Source organism: Poromitra crassiceps, assembly GCF_964638095.1.
Source record: "Poromitra crassiceps genome assembly, chromosome: 7".
In the NCBI taxonomy this organism is placed as follows: domain Eukaryota; kingdom Metazoa; phylum Chordata; class Actinopteri; order Beryciformes; family Melamphaidae; genus Poromitra; species Poromitra crassiceps.
The window spans coordinates 47,933,497-47,952,794 of NC_139628.1; the positions used below are offsets into that span (position 1 = coordinate 47,933,497).

At 43.2% G+C, this 19,298-nt stretch overlaps 1 protein-coding gene across 1 annotated transcript; it reads left to right on the plus strand.

Moving 5' to 3' along the window:
- Positions 1–5,820: 5,820 nt before the first annotated feature.
- On the plus strand, positions 5,821–14,730 carry tm4sf21b (transmembrane 4 L six family member 21b; the record flags this gene model as incomplete). Its single annotated transcript, XM_083640160.1, has 5 exons — positions 5,821–6,012; positions 7,283–7,348; positions 9,011–9,150; positions 11,334–11,508; positions 14,671–14,730. The coding sequence occupies 5 exons, from the start codon at positions 5,821–5,823 to the stop codon at positions 14,728–14,730; spliced, it is 633 nt and encodes a 210-aa protein (XP_083496286.1).
- Between the last annotated feature and the right edge of the window lie 4,568 nt (positions 14,731–19,298).

Sequence of the window (19,298 nt, forward strand, 5' to 3'; positions counted from 1 at the left end):
TTTTTTATTTTTTTGCAATTCCAGCGCTGGCCGTAATTTGCCCATGTATAATAGTATCCTTCTTTGCCTTGTATATTTTCTTAATTTTGTCTGCCTTTTGCAAGGTATTGTAACGTATCGGTGATACGCCAAAGAACGGAGAGTTGTAGTTGGTACAGGTTCTTTATTCACAGGCTTCTTTAGCTCCTAGCAGCTAGCTTCACAACGCTAGCTCTACACACAGCAACCGGTCTCGCTCCCTCCATAGCTTGACTCACCCCGGCACCCCGGCCGCTGGTCCTATATACCCCGTTTCCCCTAGGAACACACCCACACACATTAGTTCCTAGCTACAATCCAGACACTTATGTTGCACATCACCTTACAGGTAATACCTGGATTACCCGACACGTTACATACTCCTCACCCAACATTAGCTCAATGCCCACATTGACACCCACAACCCACACATATCCCCCTGTACCAAAACACACCACCCCACAACATTTTGTGTTCCCCCAATTTGTCTCTTATTTTTCAGCACACTTTCAATTTTCGTTCCACCACCCCCATTTGCATTTCTTTTCATTCCTTCCTCTTTTCCCATTCATTTAAATTCAACCCACATATCATTTCAGTTCGACAATAACCCCAACATTTACATTCCCTCTTTTCTCTTTACACACATTTCAATTCAACTCGACCCCATCATTTACCTTATTCTCTTTTTTTCTTCCCATTCATTTATCCCACTTCACTTCAACCACTATTTCCATCTCCCCTTTTACAGCTTCTGTCCCAGCCGAAGCACATTACAGTCAACACATGCACTGCAGTATCTCCGCACGTCCTCTTTTTGTTTGCCCCAGTAGTACATGCCACCGATGTTGCTGAGTGTCTCTTCGGGCCCATAATGACTGGATCCAAGGCCCTTATGTGCCCACCGTAGCGCCAATCCTCGCAGGCAACTAGGCACAAGCCACTGGAACCCCGTGCGTCCGTGCCCCTTTCTCTTCACAATCCCCTGATCCAGATACAGGTCCGGAAACATGCTCCACAGTCCCCTCGTGGCACCGGAACACAAGCGAATCTCCTCCACAGGGGGCCGGCGTCCGGCCGTTACCCCCTCGAGCACCGGACCGATATCCGCGTCCTCCGCCTGCCTGCGTCTCCACTCGCGCAAGTCGACCTTCCAGATGGCCATGTCGTCGTCCAGCTCTTGCACTCGCTCGTCCTCCCGTCCCGCTCCCCCAGGGGGCGGCGTGTTGAGGACAGCAGGGCGGACACCATCGGCGTCGATCTCCACCTCGACTTTCTGCAGTGCAGCCGTGGGGGTTGTGTAGCGGCTTGGTTGGGCCGGCGCCTCCAGCGTTGACCCCTCTCGCTCCCCCGGGGATACGAGCGCCGCTCCCCCGACTGTAACAGCATTGCAGGTGATGTCGCTCACTTCCCTCTGGCTGTTCAAAACGATCCCCGCTCCAGAGCAGCTAGCCTGGGCCGGCTCAACAGTCACTCTCCTGCCCAGAACAATCGGCTCTGTACTGCTCCGCTGCTCAGGCTGCTCCACTGCTTGTTGCTCGGGCTGCTCCCCCGGCTGTGTGTCTCTTCCAGCGTTCACACTCTTAGTGCAGTCTCTAGCTAAATGTTCAGGCGACTGGCAAGCCCAACAAAGCCTCACCTGTCTCTCCTCTCTCGCTGTCCTCCAATCCCCGACAGCTTCTTGACATTCTCTGGCTAAATGTCCGATCGCGCCGCATGCCCAGCAGGCTCCCTGCTGTCCATGTCGTTGTCCCGCATACCCGGTCCGTCTCCCGGGAGCGCCTCGGCACCACCTCGCCTCGTGGCCCGGTTCTCCACAGCTCCAACACAGTCTTTGCGGCTCCTCCGTCCGCTTCTCTCCGTGCTGCGCGACCTCTCGTAGCAGCTCCATAAGCCCCTCTGCCCAGGCCGGCGTCGCCTCCAATAGCCGTCTAATCTCCTGCATCAAGCGGGCTTCCATGCCCGCCAGCACCGAGCTGATCCCCGTCGTCAGCTCTTCTTTTCTCCCGTTCGCCGACAGGCATTCTTCTAATCGCACCATCACATGTGGCGCTCGTAGCAGCTAGCTCACACAGCTAGCTCGCTACTGCTAGGTCGCTCGAGCCTTTGATCTCCAACTTTTCCTCCGCCGTTCCTCCTCACTCTCTCCCCTCTCGACCGAAATCAGGCGTTACCGCTTCACTTCTGACACCAATGTAACGTATCGGTGATACGCCAAAGAACGGAGAGTTGTAGTTGGTACAGGTTCTTTATTCACAGGCTTCTTTAGCTCCTAGCAGCTAGCTTCACAACGCTAGCTCTACACACAGCAACCGGTCTCGCTCCCTCCATAGCTTGACTCACCCCGGCACCCCGGCCGCTGGTCCTATATACCCCGTTTCCCCTAGGAACACACCCACACACATTAGTTCCTAGCTACAATCCAGACACTTATGTTGCACATCACCTTACAGGTAATACCTGGATTACCCGACACGTTACAGTATATTAAAAAAAAAATCTTTAATTGGCCAAATCTTTGCCTATACTGTATATTCAAGAAAAATATTGGTATCGGGATAATATCGGTATCGGCAGATATCCAAATTCAGGTATCGGAATCGGATTGGAAGTGAAAAAAGTGGATCGGTGCATCCCTAATAAATTCATCCTCACAGGAAAGCCCCAAAATAGTAGCCTACTTGGTACTTACATGTATCGGAGGGAGGAAGCATGTGCTAGTCTAACATTTTTCCCAGATCTCCCCAGGAGGGTGGAGCAACGACTGGGACAGCAGAACGGCTGATAGAAAAAAGACATGATTGTTATGGATGTTGGGTATCAGACACTCCTGCCAATGCGCTTAATAAAGGCGCTGCACTGTGGCTGCTGCCCACTGCTTTAAGTAGTCAGGATCAGGTCAAATCTAGAGGACTTCACCTCAATTTGATCTGATGCAAACTTTAATGTTTGTGATCAAAAGTAACTCTACTCATGATTTCTCATCCTCTCCTGCTCGCTTTGTCTTGCTGCATCATCTGTTAAAACAACTGAACCTGCCTTGTTTGTGTGTGTTTGTTTGTTTGTGTGTGTTTCTTTGTGTGTTTGTTTGTGTGTGTGTGTGTGTGTGTGTGTGTGTGTGTGTGTGTGTTTGTGCGTGCTCCGTTTCCTTGACCACCACAGATTACCACCCAAAGCAGTAAATGATGATGAGTCACTGCACACACACACTCCAGCACACTACAGTAAACGTCTTTGTGCTCTAAATCCACAAAGGCCTTAGTCAAATGTAATTTGGGCTTAGGTGAGACTGACGGACAAAGGACTTCCTATCTTTGACGTTTATTACCTGCACTTCAATAGCAACATTCAAACTAGGTTAAGACTTCCCATTTAACTTGTTGCCGGCAACGTGTTGAGGATGATATAGCCTGATGTATAAGCCAGCAGTGCAGCCGCTTCTATAACTGACTTTGCGTGCCCTCTGTCTGTTATGGCACGGACCGTCTGTCTGTCCTGTGGGCCCAGTCTTCTTACAGTAATATCCAATACAGAATTGTTAGAAGAACAAAAATTCACAAAGTTAGAGATACGCTTCTTAAAGAGAAAGTAGAAAAAGAGTAGAGTCCGCACACTGCTGAACAAGATGTCTCCCAGACGGATAGATTTATTTCTTGACGTTTCGGTCTCACACGACCTTCAGAAAGAGAAAGTGCCAATCCAAACCTGGGCTCAAAATGTGCGATGTTTTCCCTCACAAAAATGCCTATGTTTAATAACCACCCGATTTAACTTTTATCTTATCTAGAAGCTCTTTTTATAGTTTCAGCTAGACCCATTTCACAGCGCCCGTTTTGAGGTAGTAAAGCCGGTGTAACCAATAACATTAATGATGTTCCATTAGGTGTTCCAGTACTGCTTTACATGCTGCTTTACCACTTGAAAACGGCTGCTGTAGGAGGGCCAATAGGAGGGCGGAGCTCTGCTCAGATGAGGCCAGGCCAGGGAGCAGTCATGGAAACCTCCCTTTATGACCCACTGAGGGCTTGGCATTTGTTTTTCCACTGAAGCTGTGTGTGTGTGTGTGTGTGTGTGTGTGTGTGTGTGTGTGTGTGTGTGTGTGTGTGTGTGTGTGTGTGTGTGTGTGTGTGTGTGTGTGTGTGTGTGTGTGTGTGTGTGTCACAGGTGTCCCTGACAGATGTTGGTTGGACTCGACCTCTGCGCTCACTGCCATCACCTCCCTACTCGTTTGACTGGCGCCTTAACTCACTGATAAGACGATCGCATCACACACACACACACACATATCAACCTTACTGACAACACTTATCAGTAACAGTGTTTTACAGTGATTGTGTTGTTCTCATAACATTCTCATAACAACATAGGCTACTTTAGATGCTAAGGGAACGTTCACAGGCTGTTCTCATGGCGTTGGCTAAACAGAACAGGGTTTGTGAACACTTCCCTCGGAAAGCTCAAAACAAGATGGCGTCTCAGATCCTCGTCGAGGTCGAAACCGTGAAGCTGCAAATGAGAGGCTGGGTTGGTAGGTGGCGTGTCGATGTCCATGATGGTGAAAATGTGTGGCTATTTTCCGGTCCAGAATAGTTGGCTAAACAAAATGAACCTCATTTGGGTATAAATACGCAAACAAACATTTTAAGAGCCATTGTTAAATTGATTATTAATGTCCCCCCCTCAAAAAAAGAAGTTGAAGTCATTTATTATTTAGGCTATATAGCGCCAAACTTATTTTTGATATTCCAGTGGTATTAAGACCACATTCCATAAAAACCATATTGCTTCCTGTCCCCCTTATTCTATTCTCCTAGCAGAATACTGTCCCTGTCTTACTGCCATTTAGTCCTCGCTCACAGAGTTGGCATACAGCCTCTCCTCTCCCCAGAAAGTTTTCTCTTCACTGACTGATGCTCTGCTCACCTGTGGGCTCCTCCACTCTGGGGCACCTGTGAGCTCTTCCAATCTGGAGCTCTCCATGGTGCTGAACCTGTCTTATTTGGCCACTAATTAGCCATTTTTGCCCATTTAGTCGGCCCCAATTACCCAATTTAAAAAAATCTGGCTCCGTTAGGTCACCTGCAGGGGTGCTCTTTACACTTCCTGAAAGATTCAGCCCAATCGCATGTAAAATGGCATAGCTCTGGCCCAGCACAATTCTGCTCACACACACACCTTTTTCTTTATCTAGTTCGCTCCGTTTGGCTATAGTTCACCACCGTGACGCCTATCTCCTGCTAAGCTAACAGATCATCACTGTTGTCTATACATTTTCTCTATGCGGCAAATAAATGGCACTTATTTTTGCATTCAGCATTGCTCTCTGTGCCACTCATTATGTAACTAACCCTAACCCTAGACTGGCTCGTATTTACAAGTATTTACAATATCACAATTAGAGGAGTGGTCATGAGCCCACACAGTTCAAAAAATAACTTTGGCCAACAGACAACTTTATGGCATGTAATGAATCACACACACACACACACACACACACACACACACCAGCGAGCCATAAAGTTGTGTTATAAAGATAAAGGTTGGCTATTATATCTCTTGTAACTCCACCTCTACGCCCTCCACCCATGAAACCTCAACTACATATAAAAACCACTTCCACCTTCTTTTTCTTTACATTACAAACATTCACAGACGTCTTTCAACAATAAACAATTTGATTATTATTATTTTTTGCATTTTCCCCCCAGCGTGCGAAGAAGAAACGTATTTTACTGGCAATATCTGAAATAGAAGAAGCAGAAATTTTTTGGAGAATAAAACTTCAACCCATCTGGAGCCATCATGTGTACTGGGAAGTGCTCGAAGTTCATCGCGGTGGGCCTGTATGTGCTGGCTGCCGTGTCCATCATCTGCAACATCATACTCTTCTTCCCTGACTGGAAAACGGACTATGCGGCCGACGACCGCGACGGAGAGCAGCGCCTCACAGAGGAGGTCAAATATATGGGAGGCTTCATAGGGGGAGGAATCATGGTGAGTATTGCCAATACTGTCGTTTGGTTTGACTTTCATTAAAAGCGTAAACTTAAGAACTTCAAATTTAGATCTTCGAATTCCCAGTTCAGTTCATTCGGTTCAGCCAGTTGTGACATATAGCAACATCGGTCCACAGCCCAAAAACGTAATACCGTTTAACAAAAATGGCGAGGTAACTTCCTTGTCTTTCAACCAAGAGAGCCGTGTTTGCCTCGTGACATGTTTTTGTTTTTTGTTTTTTGACCGTATACCATAACCCAAACCTTAAACAACTTGTTTAGTTGCCTAAACATAACCAAAGTTGTAAGTTGCCTAACCCAAGTTGTTTTAGTTGCCTAAACGTAATCAACGTTATTTCTGTGATGTTTTCAAATGAACAGACATTTCTTACAAAATTTAGGTTGAGATTAAACAATTTTATGTTTCTCACTGTGGACCAACGTTGCTATTTCACACTTGTTTTAGAGATCGTGTTGGTTCAGTCCAGTTTATTCCAGTTCAGTCCAGTTTATTCCAGTTCAATTCAATCCAGTCTAGTCCAGTCCATCCAGTCCATCTGTTATGTCCCTGCTCCATGCAGTGACTTCACTATCTTCTTTTATTTTTTGCTTAAATTGCTTTTGTTTTGGCTTGTTTTTATTTTATTTTTCTTTCTTTTTTATCTGATTCGAATGTATTTACTTATTAATCACAGTTGCCTTTATTTTAAAACAAGTCCTCCATCCACATAGTGTGTTTGTTCCTACCCTTCTAAAACGACCCACAGGAGCGAGCGACGTGGTTCCAACGTTAATTTGAAAATGTCAGTTAATTTGAAAATGTTGCTGTGGTTGTGTCTAGACAACTAAAACAACTTGGTTAAGGTTAAGGTTATTGTTGGGGATATGAACTTGAAATGTAGTTTGGAAATGCTCAGATTCGAACACTGCCCTCTGCTGTGAAAGGCAAGTGTTTACGCCCTAAGCCACCTCCATCCCATCCCCAACGGATTTAATTTACTTCCATCATGCTATTTCAATAGCGGACTGTCGTTATTTACACGGCCACTAGAGGTGGCTTAATTTTTAACCTTTACTACAGGTCGTAAAGCTGCTTACAAACAAAGTATGGAGTAATTTTTTTTAGATTGTTTCTCGCTATATAAAGACTTAGAATCAGCCAAAGTCTCCTGTGGGTTTCAACTTTCTTCCTAATGTTCTCTGCGTCCTCCTTTGATTCTTCCCCTCTCTTCCGTCCTCGGCCTCTCCTCTCTCTGATCTGACCCCAGGTCCTCATTCCTGCCATCCACATCCATCTGACCAGCAGCAAGGGCTGCTGTAACAACCGCTGTGGGGTGAGTGCATACTAGCTTACAGCTGTGGTTTCCAAACTGGGGTATGCGTACCCCTAGGGTTACGTGGAGGTACTACAGCGGGTACTTGAAAGAAAGGGGAACATGGAAAAATGTAAGATCATGAAAATAAATGAAACTTCAAAGGTGGGTTATCATTCATTCGTTGCATCATATGCTACAGTTTTCTCTTGCAGTTTTCTATGCAAAATGTAGTCGGGTAAAGGGGGTACTTGGATTCAGAAATCAAGGAAAAGGGGGTACTGAAGCCAAAAAAGTTTGTGAACCACTGGCCTATACAGAATTTGTCTATATTTGTTTCACACTGAAAAAAATATGTTGTCTTGTTGCTCTGGAAAGGGTTATCAACCTGTTTTGGAGAATGGCTTGCAGGGAGAACATTTGACCTCTTTCAGTTTACTGCATCATCACAGTCAGTTTACTGCATCATCACAGTCAGTTTACTGCATCATCACACTCAGTTTACTGCATCATCATACAAACTGAGCAGTTTCAACATCTCCCTGGTATATGGAAAACGTTGTATTCTGTATCAACGAAATCTGGAGGAATGTTACATCCTGGGTTAGTTAGTTGGGTTAGTTTTTTATTTTTTATTTTATATTTTCAATTTTGTATAGAACAATATACGAGCAAGACAGGAAAAGAAAGTGTGAAAAAACATACATACATCATTGACATTCAACAATACAACATAGTGCTATCAGCCGCATAAGGTGCTTATGTGTTCATAAGAGATATCGTGTACCTGGGATCCCGCCTAAGGGGTCCATGGGATACCAGCCGGGCATCCCCAACCTCAGTCACTTATCATTCTTAACCTCGTCAAAGTAGGCCAAAAACGGGTCCCAGATATTTGAGAACCTTTTAAGTGCGTTGGTTCTCAGGGACCTGAGTCTCTCCATCTGTAGAACAGAGATCATGTCCATCAGCCACACCCGAAAAGAAGGCCAAGAGGAGGACTTCCACTCCTTCAGAATAAGTCTTTTGACGACAGTTGTCCCCAGCGACTCGAAGAGCAGCCGAAGATGGCGAGTTGTGCCTCCGGCTGTAGGGTTATTTTGTAAGCCTTGGAGTACCAGTCAAATATTTTGGGCCAGAATCCCATTAAAGAAGGGCAAAATCAAAAGGCATGAGATAGTGTACCCTCTGATGCCTGACGTTAGTTGAGTTAGTTGCTCACACATCCTGGGTTAGTTAGGGTTAGTTTCTCACAATCTATTTAATCCACTGTTACATTCTTATGAAGGCAGGCCGTTAAATAAGAATGTGCAATTGCATAAGAATTAGACAATGCAAAAAGGACAAGAGGGAAGTTTAGGGATTTTGAACTAGCCTACATTCTTCTGCGGAAGAAAAATAATTAAAAAAATAAAAATAAAAAAAATAAAATGCAAAATGCAAAATGCAAAAACCAGGTAAAACATGCCGTAATTTTTATGTAGCAAATTTATGTAACAAAATGTATACTCTCTAACGGATCTTGTGAAGTACAAGATTTCAGTCACAATAAGTACTGCAAAAGTAAAGTTACTGACTTGAAAAAAAATCCTCAAAATTGTTCAACTATGCGCAAAATTGCAAGTAAATTGCAGTAAATAATTTGTTAATTTGGCCGCTGACTAAACTGTGTGCTCCTTGCAGATGTTCCTGTCCATTGGCTTTGCAGCAGGTGGTGTGGTGGGGTCGCTGTACAGTCTGAGTGTAGCTGGCCTGGGCATGTCCAACGGGCCCACGTGCTTTTATGCACCCGCACAATCATGGCAAGCACCGTTTGCCAACAGGTAAGACATCCTGCCGGACTGTGGACTCGCTCTCGCGGATTTTATTTTCCATGTTTTTTTTGTTTTTGTTTTGTTTTTATCAGGGGGTTCCTATCTGGAGGAAACCCCAGGGGAGCACGGGGAGAACATGCAAACTCCACACAGAAAGGCCCTTTGTGATGACCCCACCTGGGCCATAGGCACTGAGGACATGGGAATGGGGACACACACTCAGCGCCCACAGGCGGGAATCAAACCCAGGCCCAGGACCTTCTTGCTGTGAGGTGACAGCACTGCGCCACCGTGCCCTTGCGGACTTCAGTCGCACATACCGTGACGTGACATCTAGTCTGCCAGGGCGAGAGACTGCAAGGCTATATATAAACCCATGACTAAAAAAAACAAAAACATTTTGCTTTTCCTACATGATGATGATGTGGTTGAATATTATTTCTGGCCTAGTAACCTTTTAATGAAATCATTGTTTTACACATTTATAATAAGTTATTTTTGTTTTTGTTTTTTTCCAGCAAGTAGGGAAAAATGTTATGTCCATATTGCAATGAATTGTTGGTAATTAAGTAGGGGTGTCACAATATCGTCCCACGAAATTTCGCGATAGTAAAACGCCACGATATGTATCGTTGAGATGAAATCTGATATCGCAATTTTTTTCTTTTTTTTTCTTTTTCTTTTTCTTTTTCAAAAATAGACAAAGAAACGTCTTTGTTTGTTGAAGTTCAATGTGTGGAAAGTAGTTCAGTTGAACAAGTCTCTGAAGAGACATGAGAAGTTATACAGGAGAGAAACCATTCTATTGAGTTTCTGGCAAAACTGTTTACTTGACAGGAAAAACTGAAGATGCATAAAAAATAGACTAAGAAAAGTCTTGTTGTTTGAGTTTGAAGAAAAACTGAAGATGCATAATGAGAATTTATACTGCTGAGAAACCTTTTAGTTCAAAGTAAATCTAAGTGACGGTGTAACTCATTCTATTTCAAGATAAGCCTTATCTCCAATCTCATGCTTTTTCTAGTTGTTATTGTAATAACAATTTCCCACAACAGCATGTTTTGTATTTGTGCATTTCAAATAAAATACTACTTTACCAGTCATATATTGTCATTATTCAAGTTTAAAAAAATATTGTTAAAATCGTATCGTATCGTATCGTTATCGTGAACCCAGTATCGTGATACGTATCGTATCGTGAACTGAGTGTATCGTGACACCCCTATAATTAAGTCAGTGAAGTGTGGTGAAGTCTGTCCAAGCAGACTCTCTGGAAGTCTCCAGAAATTCTGCTTGAGGGCCCTTGTGGAGTGGATGGATTGTGGATTTGGAGCCCTCAGCACTCACAGACTTCCTGAACCAGCCCGCATAGTCCACCAGTCTACACGTGTGGGGAAGTCCACCAGTCTACACGTGTGGTGAAGTCCACCAGTCTGCATGTGTGGGGAAGTCCACCAGTCTGCATGTGTGGTGAAGTCCACCAGTCTGCACGTGTGGTGAAGTCCACCAGTCTGCACGTGTGGTGAAGTCCACCAGTCTGCACGTGTGCGGAAGTCCACCAGTCTACACGTGTGGTGAAGTCCACCAGTCTGCATGTGTGGTGAAGTCCACCAGTCTGCATGTGTGGTGAAGTCCACCAGTCTACACGTGTGGTGAAGTCCACCAGTCTGCATGTGTGGTGAAGTCCACCAGTCTACACGTGTGGTGAAGTCCACCAGTTTGCACGTGTGGGGAAGTCCACCAGTCTACACGTGTGGGGAAGTCCTTTGGATCGGGTCTTCCTAGTCTCTTCAAACAGACTCGTTGGCTCCCACAATTTTCAAATCCTCCCGCGTATACCCGTCTGTACTTCATAGAGGAGAAAGTTGGTCAAAACTGAAAAAAAAAAAAAAAAAATGAAATAAGGCGGGACATCCGCTAATTTCTCCAATCACCTGCATCAGTTTTGTTTACAGGTGTCATGACTCGCGATTGGTCGAATACCATCGAACTTCCTCCGGTCTGAAGCGTTTTTTTTTCTTTGGAAGATGACAACTTCCTCCGGCCAGATTTTAACGGGCTAAAGTACAAACTGTCTCTGGAGCATTCGAAGATTGTGGAAGAGATAGACTGGCTTATGAGACAGGGCCTTCCTGTCAGTGTGATAGGTCTTTCCTTGGGAAATAATAATCTTTTTCCTGTCCTCCTTGCAGTAATGGGAGCTACCTGAGTAACCCAGAATTGTGGGACTTGTGTATATTGCCAAAGGATGTGGTGCAGTTCAACCTGGCTCTGTTCTCCATTCTGCTGGTGACGGCCAGCGTGCAGCTCGTCCTCTGTGCCATCCAGATGGTCAACGGACTCTTCGGATGCCTCTGTGGCGCTAAGGTTATTATATTTCTAATTCGTTTTTATTTTCTCAATCTCAGTTTAGTTTCGTGAAAATGCCTAGTTTTAGTTTATTTTTTATTCATTTCAGTGTTAGGTTAATTCTTTTTTTTGTAACGCTTGCACACGTGCACACACACACACACACACACACACACACACACACACACACACACACACACACATATTTAAGCAACAGATTACGACAGGCGGTGGTATATGCTTATTATACCACACCTAAGGGTCGTGCTTTGCCCGACACTGTGAAAACACCCTCAAGAGGGTGTGGTATAATAAGCATATTCCACTGCCTGTTGTGATCTGTTGCTTATATATATATATATATATATATATATATATATATATATATATATATATATATATACATACATACATACATACATACATACATACATACATACATACATACATACATACATACATATTCTTTTGAAATGGTCAAATGTCTTATTTTAAAATAGTTTAGGAGAGAGGAAGTGTGAACTAACCCCAGCCTTTGTTTCTTTTCTTAACAGTAAGCACACTACAACAATATACCATGACCACTTGAAGAATAAGAAGAAATTACAGTGTAAAAGATTACATCATCTTCATCATCATCATCATCATCATTATTTCTTCAAGGGGAATGAATGGTTTAATTGGTCCTTCCACAACTATTTCACTGGGCCTCTGTATTTATTAAACATATCATATTAAGATGTTAACACTGCCTGTGATTCAAGCTGTAGGCAGTAGTGTTTTTTAGCATAGACTGTAGATATGAGCATTGATGAACTGATGCAGACATACAGTACTTGTCTCCAATGAAATGTAGTCTACCGGTAGCAGACTGTATTTCTCCCCCCACGTTTTGTAGTGACGAAGTGAACTGAAGAGGGCGCTAATACGTTTCATTGTTTCAAAAAATATTTCCAGCAGTCCTTGTATTAAAATAAAAGAAGGAAAGAAAGAAGAGGTGATGCTAATGTGATAAGCTGAATGCTTGGTCTTTGTCATAATATGTGATTCTGATTCTCAGTGGGGAAACAATAAATTAATGCTCGTCAAAACTACACAATAAATATAGTTGTTTTTGTTTCTATCAGTCTGGCTGTTTGTTCAGTTTTATTCAGAGAAAATAACAAATGAACCTGGATAATGTATAGAGCGATAAAGATGGAGAATATCACTCTCCAATACAATTCGAAGCATTTGTCTTTTACAATAATTTACAGTTAGGCTATAATATCATTATCCATATAGCCTGGATACTAGACTATAATATCATTATCCACATTATACCGTGGAAATCCGAGTCACAGTCACAGCTGGACTGTCTTGATGACAGTATGTCGTGAATACTATAAAAACGAGACTAAAAAAAGCGTAAAAAAATAATATAAAAGCTTGACCCCGACGTGATTTGAACACGCAACCTTCTGATCTGGAGTCAGACGCGCTGCCGTTGCGCCACGAGGTCCACGCCACACCAGCTGCACAGTTGTTTATTCATATGTAGTACAAGCCAGTAGGCTACAGTATAACACGAGCACTAATGTTTCACGTTTATCCCTTTTGGAGTTTAATTAGATGCGTGTACAAGTTATATTTCCTAATGTCAAAAAACGAGTTGCATCAAATGTTTTGCTAGTGGCATCATGATATTGTGCTTGTGCAGTTGACAACCATTTTTTTTTCTTCCCCTCAAACGTTTGTTGGTCGTGGTCTATCTCAATGGTCTTGAATAGGACTCTATTTGCTCTGGTCTGTCTTGAGGTCCGCCCCCCTGTGGATTTGGTCTGGACTCCAGCTGGACTGGACATTTAATCTAGGGAAAATAAGATTTGACCTTAAACTAATTGCAACAGAATTTATTTTCACATTTTTATGTTTATATTGATGCCCGAAACACTATAGTAAAAATCCCAGAAAATCCCATTAGTGGAAGTCCTATGTTAAAATGACGTTTTTTCAAAATGGCTGCCATTATTAAAATGTTGGCCATATCTTGACTCCAACTAGACCTAGAATTACAAATTTGGTGTCTATTTCCACATTTTTGGGGGCAAGGAATCCACAGAAATGGTTGTTGAGTCTCTAAGTAGAACAGATTTTTATTTTCTCATGTAAGTAGGCTATACAACATGTCATTTATCACAATGTTAGCTACGACTTCGTATTTGTTAATCATACACATTTTGGGTGATACCCATTACCCTTGAGCATATTGAAGTGCTTGCCATTGAAAAAAAAAGTTTGTTGTTTCATATTTCCAATTAAAAATGTATTACGGTAATGAATTTATTCCCTCACAGTGTCTCAAGTGTCTGGAAATACATCAAAAATGATCTAAGGGAGCTAGGGCTCTGTTTGTTTGTCTGTTTGTCTGTCTGTCCCACTGATGACATCATCAGTGATGTCATAAATCCACTCACTCTCACACACACACACACACACACACACACACAAAGTCTCAGTGATGATGTCATCAGTGATGTCATAAATTGTGACATCATCAGTGATGTCAGAGGCATTGTGATATCAGTCATGTCATAAGAGGTTGTGATGTCATGTCATAAAAGCAGTTGTGACATCATCAGTGATGTCATAAGAGCAAAATCAAGTCCCAGGGGCAGACACTGATATAAGTGGGAGTCTGGCTTCAGTCTTCAGCCATGGACAGCTGTATGTTGCCAGCTCCAGGACAGGTGATCCAGCATCCCTGAAGTATGCCATCAAGGAGCAGCCAGGGCAAGGCCGCGGAGCGGCCGAGCTGCTTATGCAAGCTGCAGGGCCAGCTCGGCGAGCTGCAAGGCAGGCGAGCTCACGTAGCACGCAAGATGACTAGTGGATTATAATTTAAATTTGAATGGTGAAATTAGATCCTACTTGATATCTTCTTGATATCTTTGAGTTTTGCTATGAGTTGTACCATGTTCATGAGAATCACCCACCTGTGGCATTCTCAATCCTCCCATAGGACATGGATGCAAGGCCAGGGGTCTCTGATTTCCACATGTGGATATTGATGTGTCCAACTGCTTCTATGATGTCACAGCTATCAGAGGTACTGGTTTGGCTCTCTGGTGTAACTCCAGCTATAATGCCCATACCATGGAATGTGTTGTGGCCATCAATGGTTCTGATGTTATGGTCAAGATGATCAGCAATGTACTGAATGAAGTGGCCTTCAACATTGCCAGGGAGGTATGTTCCTGAGAAAGCAGCTGCACTTGACTCAACTTTTTCACCTCCTGAAATGAGGAACAGAATCGAAGGTTACCAAGTGTTTTCACCAAAAATCTAGATCAAAATTGGTGATGCATTTGTCAGTCCTATCTGTAATGGCTTGATGAGAACCCTTACCCTTGCTGCCCGCATGGCCTGTCCTATTGCAGCTATGTTTAACTCACAGTTCTTGCCAGCAAACAGTTCTTTGAGGAGAAGCTGAAGGGTTTCCATGTTTCCTTTGGCAGATTATATATTTTGAGGGATATGCATCTCTGGGAATCTTGATATCTTTTATGTCAGTCTTTATCAGTCTGGCAGCGGTTTTCACAAGACACACTTTTTCTTCATCAACATCATTATTGTCCTTCGTAGATGCATGCAAAAATGCACTCAAAATATTTGAGGCCTTCTGCTTCAATGTAATCACTTCTGGTTTGCCATTGATTTCTGTAATGATTATTTGATCACCACTTCAAGATATTGTACAATTTTCACAGTTAGGTCTCCAAGTGCAATTTGCTCATCATCATTCTGTTCTAAATAGCTGTCTGCTCTTTTTCTTTGGACAACCATGTTCTTCATCAAAGGTCTGAGGTATTTGTTTTTTGCTACAGATAGATGGCATCTGCAGCATGAAGATCTTGGGCAAATTAATCCTGAAGGTCTTCATCCTCTGTGGTGTTTTATGGCAGTTGGCATCCTTTATGTTGCATTACCGCCTCCTTCTGAATTTATCAATCCACTGTTTCCCTACATTCTGTAAACCCAGATCCCCTCTCCTCTTCTGTTGGTCTTTTCTGAAAGTCTTCTTCTTCTTCTAATGGCTTTCTGGCAGACTGATTGATGCCTTGCGGTGGTCCTAAAAGGAAACATAAGTGGGCGGGCGGCGTGTGTGCCACAATTGTGATGTCACGATTGTCATGTATCAGTGATGTCATCAGTGATGTCACTTGAGCAATTGTGATGCCGTCAGTGATGTCACTCGAGCAATTGTGATGTAATCAGTGATGTCATAAATCCTTCCTGGCTCACCCTATATAAGTGGAAGCAGTGTGTGTTTTTACACGCAAGCATCCAGTCCCATAAAACACCACCAGCAAGCATCCAGTCTGTCCATAAGAGGAAAAAGCAGCTCCTGCTGGTATATCAGTTGTGTGACCACACAGACCTGCAGTGTAGGACCGAAGAGATACAAACTCCCCAGGTGGCAATTAACCGCTCAGCCTCCCTCTCCATCTAACATCAACTCCGCCAGTACCTCATCCACGCTACAACAGTGAGGCAACAGGCAAGTAACTACTACTTTTGTTTGTGAATATACTGATTCCTACTTGTATTGTTGTGAGATGCCTCGCAACAAAAAACGGAATCAGATGATGAAAAAGCTACATGCTGCAAAGAAACCTGAACCTGCTTTGAATCCCTTAGTTTTAGCTATGCAATGTTCGAAGCAGACTGGATGGCATGCAGCAGAAGCAGATGATAGAACGCTCATCCATAAGAGACTTGAGACTTGACTTGGACTTGTGACCAAAGACGTGAGACTTGACTTGGAGTATAGCTAAAAGACTTCAGCCTTGACTTGGGGACTCTAGCTCAAAGCCTTGAGACTTGCCCGGCCACAACCCATTGCTGCGCAGCAGCTATAATTGTTTATTTATGTTTGTTTATTGTTTATTTGCACAAAGAAAATGAATAACAACAGATAGTACCTTAGAAAGTATCTTAATAAGCTATTATTAAGCTATACCTATTAGTAAGCTATTAGCTAACTAGTAAGTGCTTATTAAGCTAGCTTACTTTGAATGGTAACACACAATGACTGTCATTGGTAACAGACGATAAATGGCGGTCAACTTATCCATAACCTTCGGATATGGAGAATACTTAGCCTACCTGTCCACTCGTCTGCATGTTTGAGCTACAACTTGCGCTGTGCCTTGCCAAAATCAAATTGCCTCCAATGCGAGACTGGTGAATGACATGACTATGAAGTTATGGTTTGCGATGGCTGTCTGAGGGAACAAGATGTGCATGAAAACTCACCCTTTTCCACTAACTGTAACATTAGAACATATTAGCCACACTTACATTTTTTATGTTTTGTTTTGTTATGTTACAGTTTTGTTATGTTTGGTAGGGCTTTTCCCTAGCCCCGCCCCTTTCCTGACCACACCCCCTCCCACCTCCCACATACACTCCCCCCCGATACACCTGTCCATGCCCCCTACCCACCTCTCGAATCCAGACTCTCTACGACCTTCCTATCCCTAGCAACGGACTCTTTTTCCTAGCCCCACCCCCTCCATTGAGCCGACCCGGATCGGATCCGCCCCAAAATGTAAGGGGTTCTTCCTTGGCCCATGCTACACCCTTCCACCAAGTTTCATGAAAAGTTTCAAAAAATGTTGCCGTATCCTCCTGCTAACGGACAAACGGTCAGACAAATGGCACCGAAAACATAACCTCCTTTGTGGGGACAATGCCAATTTTGACAATGTTCCACTACTGGGATTTTCTGGGATTTTTAGTAGGCTATGTTAAATTGGAAGGTTTCAAGAACTGAATACAACACAAATAATTTCTGTTGCAATTAGTTTAAGGTTGGGTCATTTTTTCTCACAGATTCCCTGGCCTAGACTAATTACCCACCTACTGGCGACACAAAAAGCGCTTCATCTCCATAGCCGTTCATCTGATCGACTTCAAACTTAGCGTAGTGGCATAGCGCCACCTACTGGCAACACAAAAAAACAGTATCTCGATAGCATTCATCTGATCGACTTCAAACTTGGGGAGTGCGGTGCTGGTAACCTGAAATAGAACAGTGCCTAATTTTGTGCAATTCGGCACAGCGCCACCTACTGGCAACACGAAAAGTGGTTTATCTTGAGAACCGTTCATCCGATTCACTTCAAACTTGGGGAGTGTGCTCCTGGGAACTCGAAGTAGTGCATCACTGAATTTCTTGCAATTTGACATAGCGCCACCTACTGGCAACACAAAAAGCAGTTTATCTCGAGAAACTTTTGTCCGATTGTGACTTCAAACTTTGGGAGTGCGCTGCTCGGACCCCGATGGAGTGCAGTGCCGCATTTCATGCAATTTGGACTTATTCCAGAACTGTCTATACCGGTATGTCTGTCCTTCGCGTATCTCGAGAACCGTTTGTCGGATCGACTTCAAACTTGCACTTAGGGGACCTGACAGAGTGCAGTGTGTGTGGGGGGGGTAGGGTTGCCAACTTCTTGAAATGGAAATAAGGAACGGGGGGGGGGGGGGGGGGTCGTTAGTGGACTTAAATATAACAATCACATAACTGCAATTGCTTCAGCTTCAACCATTTACACATTATTATTATTATTATTAACACAACCAAACACTTTTGCGCATAGCCTATTCCTAGATTATCATCCAATCATTTTATTTGGGCGTTGCAAAACAAGTTTCTCATTCTTAATAAAACAGCTGTATTAAAAAACAAACAGTAGGCTAGTGCAAACAGTATTTTGATATAGGTCTAAACAGCCTACTTCACATTTGCATGTAGGCCTACTTATTCAATTTTATTTTAACAGTGCAAACAGCAATAGGCTATTCTTTTGAACAGAACAAACCTGGTATGAAAGTTTAAATCATTAGTGCAAAAACATTTTAGATTTCAACTGAAATCGTCTGAACACAACAAAAACAAATGGCATGCTACATTTGTATAGGTACAATGTAAATAGCCTCCTCAATGTGCTGTCTTCAGAGTTTAGTTGAATCTAGCAACGCTGAAAGCGTTTCATTGGTCGTGACTCAAAACAAACAGAATGGCGCAATCTATGGTAGTTGAACATAATGACACCCCAGACAGGATGAGGGGCAGAGCAGCAGCGGCTGCGGGCTTTACTCGCTCAATACAAATAGCTGTTCACTCTTTGCACTGCGTGTTTCTCCAATACGGGACAAAGCGCGTCGCGTATCAGTTCAATACGGAACACGTCTTTTTGTTTACAAATACGGGGCGATTCCGTATTTTAATGGACGGTTGGCAACCCTAGCGGGGGGGAAAGCGCCCACGGGGTGGTGCATGGGGGAACGGGCACTGCACTAGTTACCTTAATTCCCTATTATGAGCTTTATAAACACATATTCTTACTTTCTAATTTTCCTACTTGAAGCTTCTAACGTTTCTCTTCTGTAGGAGGATTCTTGTTGATGATGCAGGAGGTAGCCTACATTCCTCATTTCTTTTCTCAAGAGATATTTTTAGAATAAAGGTCCAAGGTACTCTTCTGGCAAAAAGTTTAAAAGCCTTCATTATGGCTATTTAATTGCGGAATTTTTAAAAGCATAGCTTGTGCATGTAAAAAAAAAAGCTGGCATAGACCAATAATAGTAGTAGAGGTAATAATAATAATAATAGTAATAATAATAAAATAGTAATAATAATAATAGTAATAATAAAGTAATCTATGAGCATTAATGAGCCAATGAAGTGATTTGTTTGTGACATTTGCCGCTGCATTTTCTCAATTCTTACCATGTTGACCTATAGGATTACACTGATA